This window comes from Dermacentor variabilis, chromosome 1 (genome assembly GCF_050947875.1).
Source record: "Dermacentor variabilis isolate Ectoservices chromosome 1, ASM5094787v1, whole genome shotgun sequence".
NCBI classification, from domain to species: Eukaryota; Metazoa; Arthropoda; class Arachnida; order Ixodida; family Ixodidae; genus Dermacentor; species Dermacentor variabilis.
In genome coordinates this window covers 51,645,885-51,658,264 of record NC_134568.1, presented here as the reverse complement: position 1 = coordinate 51,658,264, position 12,380 = coordinate 51,645,885, and the positions used below count along the sequence as shown (strand labels likewise).

Genomic DNA, 12,380 nt, shown 5'->3' with positions numbered 1-12,380 from the left:
ACAACACAAACACATTAGTTGACAATAGTCTGTCAAAGCGGGAACATTAAACTGGTACTAAAAGTGCAGTGCCTGGTCTAACCTCTGGGTGACGTTAAGTATATAAGAAATGGCTCCAACACGTTGATCGCCGTTTTAAAGCATTGATCAGCGGTTGTCAATCTGAATAGGCGTTGTAACAAAAGAGTTAAGTTCAGACCAGATGTATGACTGCTAGCGCATGCTTACTCTTGGCCGTGCCTGGCTAAACACCTTGGCAGACATAGCTTCATTGTGGTCTATTAGACAGTTTTAGTTGGACATCCACAGCAGTTATGCATATGCAGGAAACCCGCGGAAGCGACAGCGCGCATGTGCACTGGAGCACGCACAGTCTCTTGCATGTGCCCACAGGTTTTCTAAAGCTGCGTAGCGTTTGCTGTAGGCTCTGTGGGATGTTCTCGCGTGTCCATGAGAGCGAATTTTTCAATATGGCTCTTACTGAAGATGTGACTCTGGCTTGTTTGACTTCATGGTGGCGCTGATTAGCACGCTACCGGCTTCTCAAGTCAGCAGTCCCCTTCTCAACTTTTGCATCCGGCCTACTATAGCCGTCTCATGTGCATATGCTTTGCTAAGTACACACGACCTCGCGTGCTGCGTACGGGGCTCTGTCTATTCACAGTGCTTCAATATGCGCAAGTTGGATGTGACTCCTATCTGCACGACAAAGTCGGTCTGCACCATGTTGCACGGTCAGAGTGGAACACATGAGAGCAAGCGTGCATTCCAGCCCTGTCGGGCACAAAGCAAACGCTGCCCACACACACAATTGCATGTAGCTCTGCCTACTATGTAGCATAGATACCGCAACTGCCGTGGGGTGCAGCGACACGCCCACTCGCTGAGCGCACTGCAGCCGACTGAGGACATCCATGTTTGGCACGTTTTGTCAGTCTGAAATAGTGGCATCTACGTGAACATCCAAACTCAAATTCGAACTGGGGCCACGGTGGCATTCAGTAGACGGAACACTTTGGGATTCCCCATTCTGCTGTAGCCTTCACAGTACCATGTATTGAATGAGTGGGAGCACCGTGAAGGGGATCAAAGGTGAGCTTTGATTGCCAAAAACTCCACTTCTTCTGAATGCATTGAAGCACCTTTTGCTGCAAAGTATTTCTGAAATAGTCTAGTTCAACAATAAATGTACTTCTCTATTTTGAAGAAAAAAAAAATTCAGGGCCCCTTTTAAGCTATTGTGGCTCAGTGAGGTCCTTTGAGTTTGCCAAGTTTGTCTTTGGCTTCTTTAGGATGCAGTTTAGACCATCTTTACCGATAAAAAACGAAATCAGACCTTGTAGACATGGCGAGCTAGTGCACGAACATCAAGGTAGTGGCGCCACACTTTTATTTTGTATCTTTTCTTGCTTACCAAGCCTCTTCTCACTGTTAGAGGGGCTTTCTTGGCTAATTTACTAATACGCCTCCTTAGTGTCCCTTTAAAAGAAGCTGCATGTCCAATGTTGATGGAACAAGGGTTGACTGGAGCTCTTTTAGCAGGAAATTTGTTCTGCAACTACAGTAAACTTCCCTTGATTCGACTCTGGTTAATTCAATTTTTCAGTTAATGCAATCCTGACCAAAGGACCCAGGCAAAGCCCATGCATTTCTATCTGTGCAAACTTTTGTTATTTCGATCCTAAAATTAGCCTTCGATGGATGATTGACTTGGCTAGTGATTATGTTCATTTATTGCTATCCCCTTTTGAAATGGGATGGTGACAAGTCGCCTAGCTTGCTTGAGTTAATCAGCTATGTTATAGATGCTTTTCATCCTAGCATTTTTGTATACATTGTCTTCAACTTTTTTCTCATCCTCAAAACTTTTCTATCTACCTTGTGGGGAAGCGTGACTCTCACACGTCCCATGATGTTCTCCCTGCATATCTCCTGTCTCCTGTAATGTGGCTTCGCCATGTGGCTTTATGGCGGCGGTCGGTGTGGTTGCACAGTTCCAGTACAAGACATGTCGTGAGCATTGCAATGCTAATGCCACCTAACGGCAGGTCTACTTGGGTACAAAAGGGAGAAGGCTGTTCCTCTTTGGCTCTGGGTTGGCAAGTGCCGCAGACGTTCCGCGCATGTGTCGATCCATGCTTCTGCAAGACCGTTTTGCAAAGCCTAGAAGCCGAACATTGCGCAACTGTTCGCATGACTGTACATGTAAATGACCAGGTGTGGGTGTCGAGCATGAGGCGAAGATATTTGCTCGCAATCTGGTAGCGGTGAGTCAGACTTCCTCGATTTGTTGCGCGCACATCGGCATGTTTTGTGGAGAGGGACTCGGCTAGCAGGCATTGGTGTACGAAAGGTGCAATAAATGCCCTTGTGATAGTTTGCACCACTGTGTTGTTGTTTCTTAGTCCCAAGAGCAGGGATGAGACCCTCGTAAACTTGTACCACTACCTATGCCTGTAAAAGGGATCCAGCCCTATCGTTCTCTTCCCTACTTTTTTTTTTTCCCACCAATACTTCAAACATTTCTTGCTTATCTCGATGGCTGACCAGTTGATGCTTCCATTGACTTTAAATCCAAGCATTTCTGGACAGTGCACGTTGCCTATATGTCTCACTGAGGGAACACCTTCGCATTCCATTAGAATTATTAGAGCTGATTCCAGATTTTTGCTGCAGCACTCGGCATGCACACACCTGACCCCTATGGTGACCCCATAGGGATTCCTTTAATGGCAGCATCCATCTCGGTGGAGCATGTGAGTGCGTTGAACACGCATCATCTCCCGTTGAAAACGCCTATTTTCAGTCTTCTCAAAGAATGTTTTCAAACAGTAGCTGTATCTCGCAATATCTGATTACAGTACTTATTCAAATGTAACATGCCCCCACCCCCCTCCCCCTAAAAGATTATCTGCAAATTGTGTGTGCAGTGCAATCGGATACGAAACCAAAACTGCCTTTGCAGCATTGCTATGATTTACCACGCGAGAGGATGTATTGCAGTTAAACTTACTTTACAAGATCGTGCGGCAAAGCAGACTTTAGGAAACTGTCTTCCATTGTGCAACCCATATTAGACTCTTGCCCAGTGAATCAGCTAAGTGTGTTGACGTTTTTTCTGCATGTTTAAATCTACCCACTGGATGATTCAGTTAATTTTTTCGGCCCCATCAGGCTCGAATTAACGAAAGTCGACTGTAGTCGCACCACAACGTGTGCTTGTTCTATTGAGGAAAAGAAGAAAAAAAAATCGAATTTTTGTGTACTGGGAGATGGTACAAATTTTCAATGTTCTGGGTGACTATACTGTTGGCTTTCAAAAATGTGGAAAGCTTGCAAAACCTGCCACAATCACACTTGACCCTATGCACTACTTGCCTTGCATTTGGCAGACATTTCCGGTAAAAACTCTGTGATGTCGAAAACCCAGTGCTTTTGGCATGCCTAACTGTGCCATTTTTTTGACTAAACACTATTGTCATTAAGCTTCTTTCTTTGTGTGCCTGTGTGTTATTTCTATTGTGATATGGTAGGCTTCTGTGAATACCAATACTTTGTTGAGAAGGAAAGTCAAAGTGAATGATAATTACTAGTGTCAATTAAATTCGAAGAAAATAGCTTGCATAGTCATGGGGATTTGCATAAAACTTTGACATAACAGCCACTTGTTGACAAATTTAAGAAAAATAGTTCCTCACTTGTTAAAAAGGAAACAAGTTCATCTCTGGAGTCAGCTTATTTTCAGTGTTGATTCAGAAATTTTCATGCAAAAATGCAAGTTCAACATTTACAACTCCAACTCTATCGAAATTTCATTTACAGGCCCTTGCTCATTGTGCGTTAGTCAATATAAAAGTTTGTGGTGGAGACTGCAGGAGCATGTTTTGTTTGCCTGTCGAACGTTGTTGCAATGTTGTGAAGTGTGACTGACTACATGATGCCAGCAGTTTATGCTGTGTTGTGCTTAATGCGAGCTTAACCCAGCCTGTTTGGCAAGTGCACAGACGAAAAGCCTTTATGCACAGATGAAAAGCATTTTTAAAATTAAATAAAATCTGGGTGTGAGTTACATGCGAACTATAACTTACTGATGTGGCCTCATGGCACTGCAAATTTTGCCTAGGGGTGTGGTTTCACGGCAGTGCAGCTTGTGCTGCTGTGAAACCGCCTTTAAGGCAAACTTAGCCATGTGCAGCGACGAAGAGGTATGGGCGCAACAGCTGGCCAAAGGTACGAGATTTACTATTCGTGCATTTGTAAATGGAGACTGTATTTACAAAGAATTTAGGCGTTCCATCTAGTTACCTTCATGGGTTGTATGAACAAATTTCTTTTTTTCTTTCCGACGTGGTGTAATTGGCGGGTGTGGCTTACACGCATAAAACAGTATATTCGTTCAATTTGAAAACTCTGAATACTGAAATTCAAGGCAAAGTGATTATTGAATAATGTAGTATTCAATTGAGTATTCAAGAATTACGAATATATATTTGAACAAGCCTATGATATGACACATTGTTATTGCATTTTTTTTTTCCTCCATGCTTTCATCCTCTGTGGTAGGTAGCGCTCTGGATCCGCTGTTCAACATTGTGTGTGAGGGCTGCTGTATCAAAACATTAGAAGTACTATCAAGTGTTTTTAAAGCAGTGCACTGGAGAATTTGGCTGCATTGGCTGCTCAAATGATATTCGTGGGCTGCATGTCTGGGAAACCCAGAATTAAGGTGTTGGAGTGTTGCCATCATGGGCTGTTAATATTGGCAAATTGGCAGTAATTCAGTGTTCTGGTTAGTTAGTACCCATGAAAGCAGTTGCATAGATTTGTCCAGCATTTCAAGAGCATGTTAACTTGGATATAACTGCCGGCAAAATTGAGAAAATGCTTGTTTCACAGTGCAAGATAAACCACCATGGTGGCCAAGTAGCTTCAGCACCCTGCTGCTGAGCTTGAGGTTGCAGGTTTTATTCCTGGCCATGAAAGCCGCATTCTGGTGGTGGCATAATGCAAAAATGCTCTGATACCAAAATTTGGATCCTCTTACAACCAAACCCATGTGGTCCATGTAATCTGGAGCCCCCCACTTCTGCACGTCTTATATCCTGTGTGTTCCCTTGTTACGTTAAAACCCATGATTTGATTTGATTGGACAGGTGTTATCACCCATGAACTGGAGACAGAATAATGTATTTGGCTGTGAGGAACTTGACACTGGATGAATGTTGCCTCCTTGGTGGCCGCACATGCGTTGCAGTGCTTGCTTGACAGGCATTGGCTTAGGCCTGTAAGGTATCCTTCTTCTGTTACCGAAGCACATAGGGATGTAGTTCCATGGGCTATGCTATAGCACAGTAGTGCAGCATTATGTTCACTTCTGCTCTCCCAACAATCAACCCCCTCTTCCCTTCACTTTTTTCTAGAACGCGAAAGAATTGGACAACCCAACGCCTGGGACAATCGTGGACCATACAGTTACACGGACAGAGTGGTGAGTGATTGTACTCTTTTTGGCAGATGGCACACTCCACGAGGGGTAATTCAAGAGCATGCTTGTCTCAGTGGTATGCACACTCATAAAGCTGGATGGGCATGTTTTAGTGCAGTGCAGTAGAGTTTCAGAATAGCATTCTGGAAATTAGATTAGTAAGAAAGAAAAAGGAACTGATTACAATTACTGAAAAATATATTCGGTTACAATGACCAATCACTGCCTCACAACAGCTACTGCTGTGGTCTTTCCATGAAGACTTCCAAAATGTGGAGTGGCATGTGGTGGTTTGCATCAGATCCTCACTCATATGGGGTTGAGGTCGGATTCGTTTTTGCTTGCTCGTGGAACCCTAACATACTCTTTATGGAAGTTGGTGGTTGGACAACCCCAGTGCAGCATCCAATAACCAGAGCCACTCAATGAAGGGATTGCGTGTTATCCCAGGGTGTCTACCAACCAAGAAAACAGGGAATTATCAGGGATTTTGAATAGCCTGGAAACACTAAGGAAAAACTCGGAGAATTTGCACGTCTATCGGGGAAATCACGGTAATGCTGGCTCAAGTAACGGAGAGGAATCATAACAAATAGTCTGATGCTTTGTCCACTGGAGGAGTTGCCAGTGTACAGTCAACAACCGACTTTCCCGACTCCCGATAATTCAGATGGCTTCGTGGCACCACCACGTGCCCTGTAGAATCAATGTTTAAGAATGTCTCAAATTTCGGACTCGAGAACCCTTCATGGTCCGATTTTTCAGATTTTTTTGCTCTGACCGCAGATCCGAAACGGCATTATTCAAAGCCACCATCGCCACCATTTTGATTACCTCGCTACCTGGAACCGGCGCTCGCGCGCAGATCTACTGGCAGCCATAGCGACCACTGTGGCAACGCTAGGCGTAGCTACTTCAACATTCACTGTTAAGCTTCTTGCTGTCCTATGCCGTGTTTTTCATTGAAAGAATTTGCGGCTGTCAGCAGTGGCACTGACTCCGCCTTTGTGATCCTCACGATTGACTTCGAAGCTCAGAAAGCACAGCACGTTGCAGAATGCCAGTTCCCGAAAGTCAGCTTCGCCTCAGTACAGCAATGTTAGGTGAAGCATAACAAGCGTGGGAAGGGGCAACTACCACGGGACACAGTATGTATTCCTTAATTATACACGCATGCACCTGCCATCTGTCCCAGTACAAGCAAGTCTGTCCAAGTACAAGTACAAGCAATAAGTGTGCTGGCAGGCCTTCAGAGCTTTTTTGGGCGTGCCTGTGGCAATTTGAATCCTTAGGGGCAGTAAAAGACATGCATTCATTTTTTTTGGAGTGTCTGATTTTCTGGATATTTTTGCGGCCCCTAGGGAGTCCAAAATATCAGACGTAAACTGTGCAACTGACCAAGAGGATGCTTCAAATGATCCGTGGGGCGGATGCACAGCAGGAGGAGGATGAGAACAGAAAGGACCGACGCATTGAGGACTGGACAGGAAGTCTGCCGCCGCTTCTTTGAAGGAGCTTGAGCTGAAAAAAGAAAGTGTTGGCTGATGCCAAAATGCAGCCGTCCCTTATCCAAACCAAAATAAACTCTTTAAAGCACTGAAACTTAGCACTGAGGTGTTGTGCGCAGGCTGAGAGTGTCAGGACAATTGAGGTTGACTTACCAGCTGCTGAGAGAGAATCTCACATGTGACAATGTTCAGGCCTCATACCAATGAGCTTGCTATCAGTTGGTAGAAATAGTTCATATTCGAAAATATTTGCTTCTCTATGCACCTCGTTCTTATTCGTATTTGAGAATGTTCAACTCGATATGCAATGGGTTTTACCTTATCTTTCGAAGACATTTTATTTGCTGTGCATTTAACTAACCCCTTCCTTGTGTTATTTTGGAATAAAATAAAGGCTATTCCTTACTATTCAAGCTCGCATGCTTGCTAGAGAGTGACAGCATTGGGCAACGTGGTGTCAGCCTGTCTTGACAAAAACAAATTTCTCAGTCGCTCAGGGAATTCTACTAAGGCACTTGGGGAAAACCTGGAAAACTCGGGGAATTTGGAAATGTCAACTTCGTAGACACCCTGTAAATTGTAACATTGCGACGCAGAAGAGCTACCGCAGCATTGTATTTGCTGCTAATCCAGCGATCTGTTGCATAAACCATGAAGTAACGAAAACAACCGCTGCCTCCCCTGCTGAGGTGGTGTTGAGTTTGCTATTCTATGCATGGGCGTAGCAAGCGGCCTTGTCAAAATAAAACGGGGTCCTCCACTAGGGCGCCTAGATGTTTTAAGATGTTATCTTTAGAGCACACGCTTGAAGAAAAACCTGTCTGTGGCAAAATTAGAAAGAAATTCTTACTAATTTATTTCAGCAAAAACTTAGTTAAATCAAGTTTGGCCAAGTTAATTCGGATGGATGACAACATTGAACCTGAAGGTACCTGCCGGGGATCGGAAATTTCTTCTTTAGAACGGGAACCTCGTAAAATGGGGTTTTGTTAGAGCAAGTTTTAACTGGACGCCTTGTGTTTGGTGCAGCGTAGCCTTGGTTCTTTCCCCCCCCCCCCCCCCCCCCCCCGCCACTAAACCGCATTCACGAGTGATCTTTCCCTGTTAGGAGAAGTGCACTTGCAGAGACATGGCACAGCATTCAACATATTGAATACGCTAGGTAATTCGAATTCAATAGACGTGCTTTGCCTTTGCATGGGATTCTGAAGGGGTTGTTATGACTGTTCAATATAGACAATAATTTGATATGCCTGCATTTTATATATCCAGGATTAACCCATACTATGAGGTCAGTGCACCGCCGATGCACTTCTTTCTTTGTTTTTAATGAAAAATTGAAGTACAGTGAAACCTCGTTAAACCGTATTTGGCCGGAGCTCGGGAAAGGTACGTACTAAACGGTAGTACTGTTTAACCGAATAGCATGAGATCGCCCACTTACCTGTCGAAAACGGAACTCAGAGAGTGCGATGAAAGGGGAAAAAACATGCAGTATTTATTCACTTCGCGCGACAAAAGCGTTATTTTCGTCTGATGCCGCGGCGGCCTAGCATGCCGACGACAGCGGTCTCAAACTTACTGAAGGTGCGTGCCAGCTTTTCAGCCAGCCCCCTCTTCTCGGCAAACACTCGCATGGCAGATTCCTCGTTGATGTTACGTATTCACCGTGCACGTGCGCAGTAGTGCTGCAGAAGTCCCGGGGGCGCCTTTTTCATTATGGGTGCCGGAGTTTGGAATAATTTTCATTTGGAATAGAGTTACGTTATCGCGCCCCTATTGTCGTAGCCACGATTGCATTCATGAGGCTGAAACGCGCAGCTTATGCCACTGTCGGGCCTGAATCGCCCGTGCTATCGCTTTCCGTGTCGTCCTCGTCACTGTCGCTAGTCGACACTTCGGCAACAACAGAGGCAACGATGGCGAAAAGTCGAACCTCGTAGCTGACATATCTTCGCGGTCGCAGCAGCGCTGCCGAGCAACTTCTTCGCATTCCAAATGCCACACACTGTAGTCAACAGCAGATCCCTGTTGCGTGTCAGCGCCGACTTCTTCGTGTCACGTTCGATAGCACAGACGATGTCTAATTTTTCTTCTATGCTGAGCACCCGGCGTCTTTTTTATCCAAGCTTCGGAACGACGTCATAACGCTCTCTGGCACCGCGTCGAAATGATGTTGATGTTGATGTGGCTTCACGCGCAAACGCACAGGGCGCTTGGAGGCCGTTGTTCCGATCTCTGAGGCATGCTGTTCTGCCGGGCCGCCCGATGGAGACGGCGCAGCGCCGTATTTGCGCGACGAAAAGTTGAAACGCTACGTTTTAACCGATGCGTACGCAGTAAGCTGGTACGGTTTATGCTGATACGAAACACGTTATGTTCAATGGCCGCTGAGTCGGGGATTTGACTTTACTACTTTTAAAACGAAACTACTGTTTAGGCGGGTACGGTTTAACGAGGTTTTACTGTATCTCATATGCTACATTTTTACCCTGAGATAAATTGCATCTGCATGGGCTGAGCTTAGTGTGAGTGTCCCTGTATGACTATGACTGCCCGTCTTCCTCGTTTAGGTGCGACTTCTTCCTGGTGTCTCAGAAGGTGCGGCAGGGAACAGTGGCACCTACGCACTACGTAGTTTTACGGAACACTACTGGATTGTCGCCTGACCAGATGCAGCGGCTCACTTACAAGCTCACACACTTGTACTACAACTGGCCTGGTTGTGTCCGTGTGCCTGCTCCTTGCCAGGTAAGCTGTTCATTTAAATGTCAGCCTGCTGGTAAGGTGAGGGAATCTCAATTGGTTTAGCTGCTTGTTTTTCATGACAGGCATCGAGATAATTCTTGCAATATGTGCATGCTAAACTGAGGGAAGTTACAGAACTGCAGAGAAAAGTCCGTATGCTTTGGTTCCTCTGCTAGAATTAATGGCCGAGCTCAGGAAGTAATAAGATATATCATAGCAGGGAGAAAAATGAAGTGTAACTGTACCTGGTGTTAGTTGAAAAGTGCAGGTGAGATTGTAAATGCTGCAATATTAGGTCTTTTCCTTCGCAAGCTTGCATGCTGTTAACTTAGTCATGAAATACAAGAATTGGCCCATGCTGGTGCGAAGCCATGATTTAGCGATATTTTTCAAACATACATCACGCTTATTAATGCAGCAAGTTTTAATGTGATGATTTTCTTACTGTTGATTCAGGGTTGTTATCCTGATGTGTGCATTTGTATATCCAGTGCCTGAGAAAGATTATGGAAGCTTTATTTTTTAGAAGTCACACTTTCGACATTTTAGAGTGATGATCTGGCGTCAACTTCCACAGGACAACAGTGTTGATGGCACTTTGATAAGGGAACACACTTGGAACTGTGCCAAGGATGCTTTTGCTCATAGACACTGAATATGTTTTCGTTGTTTTGTTTGAATTTAATCGCATACACAGCCACATAACAGTTTGGCAGACGGCAATACTGTGTGTCTTTGCATGTTTAATTATGTGCACGTCATTGGCCACATATTGAGGTAAAAGGCAAAATGGTTATAACAAAGTGCCATAGTTTCTGGTGTCTTTCCCCCCATATTTTTATCGGTGCCTTTTATACAATGGTGCGTCTTGTACAGGGTGTCCGACGTAATTTTAGCCAAACTCATAAAATGTGGAAATGCCATGTAGTTGGACAGAACCATGGTAATGTTTGCCGTCACTTGGAGATGTGTAGTTCTTTTTTTATTGCATTCCGCCTAATTACATAATTAGTCTTAAGTAACCAACTTCTCAAATACTATAATTAGATTAAAAATGTCGAGAAAATTGTAGAGCAACATGAAAAACCCCCGATACAGTGTTGCTCAGTATGTGCTACATAAATGTTTTTTACAACGTGAAAGAATTTTGCGAATACATGCGAAATTGCCGTGCAACTGGTCGCTCAAGGCACTTTGCGTGTATTTGTGGGCTGCTTTCACACTCAGAAAAACACCTTTATGTAGCATGTATTGAGGAACGGAAAGCTGTATCAGGATTTTTTATGTTGCTCTGCAATTTTCTCATTTACACTTTTCATGCAATTATATTTGAGAAAGTGAATAATTTAGACTAATTATATAATTGGGTGGAATTTTTTTAATATAGTGAAGCTACCATGGCGACAGATGTCGGCTCCTAGGCATATCCAGGGGCTCGCCATGTAGGCAGCGCTGCAGCTGCAGTAAAGGCTGCCATCATGGCCTCCGTGATTGTAAATAGTGCATACTAGGTTGCTGTAATAGCAGTTTCTCTTTTAACATAAGAAAATATTGCCAACCTGTAGACGAAGCTCCTGTGAATATGTGAGCAAAGTATTGCACTGCATGCAGCAGGGAATTTACAATCTCGTGTCAAAAACAGTGAAAAGTTGCTGACTCTCTCCTTCGCAATATCAGCAGCCATGTCGCAAGCAGCCAAGCTCACCAACAGTTATAGGCTGATCTCACGATTCCAAAAACATTAGACTATAATTGTTCATTTTTAGTTAAATAAATGGAAAATTCATGTCTGTGATATCAAGAAGACCAAAAAAGTATTAGCATAGCATAGATACTTTCATTCTACACTTGCCAGTTGAACATAGCTGCGTCTGCTGAGCGTGGCCTCCGAGATCACATTGGCGTGCTACATAGCATAGATACTGTGGCTGCCACAGGGTGCTCGTCGGCAAGACAATCTGACAACCATGCGCACTGATTGCAGCCCTAAGTGCCAGTCTTGTGTCAAAAGAAGCACTGGAAATAGCATCGTTGCAAAAAAGGGGGGGGGGGGGGGGAAGAACTTCTAGGCAGGGCCTTGCCCACTTCCCATCCCCCCAGTGTAGCTTTTGGTGTGCTTGTGGAGAAGAGAGAGAAAGCTGTAAGGCCGTGCTATGGTTAACTAAAGAAGTGTTTCAGGGAAAGGTTAAACCCACAGAACTGACACAATACAGTAAAAGCTTGTTAACTCCGCGCCATCATGGATGGGGAGAGTGCTAATGCGCAGGAGCACGTTGGCGATGCTGATGTCGCTGCACAGGCCATGCAGCTTTTGCTCTTTCCATCTGTGGCCCTGTGTTTAGGCCTGACAGGAGAGAGGTGCATTTGCACCTGGCCAGTTTATGGCCAATGCTTCTGTTGCAGGTTAGTTCTCTCTCCATCTCTCAATACCTTCAGGATAAAAACGAGAGTGTGAAACTGCATGTTTCTTCCCATGTTACATCTTGGAGGCTATCCTCTTTCTCTGCGAGGTGTTCTACCTAGAAGTAGTGCCAGGCAATGTCTGAAACATGGGGGCCCGTGATGTTTATCGGCGCTCAGTACCAAAAAGCATAGCCTTTGAGATTTGTGGCTGTTACTCAAATGAAAGCTTCTCTGTG

The 12,380-nt window shown here is 44.6% G+C and overlaps 1 protein-coding gene across 1 annotated transcript in view; it reads left to right on the top strand.

Moving 5' to 3' along the window:
- Window positions 1–12,380, top strand: part of LOC142577884 (piwi-like protein 1) — a 157,418-nt gene that overhangs the window by 141,850 nt on the left and 3,188 nt on the right. The window contains exons 17-18 of the mRNA XM_075687316.1: window positions 5,421–5,488; window positions 9,567–9,744. Coding sequence (XP_075543431.1) covers window positions 5,421–5,488; window positions 9,567–9,744 — 246 coding nt within the window. The remainder of the gene's footprint in view (window positions 1–5,420; window positions 5,489–9,566; window positions 9,745–12,380) is intronic.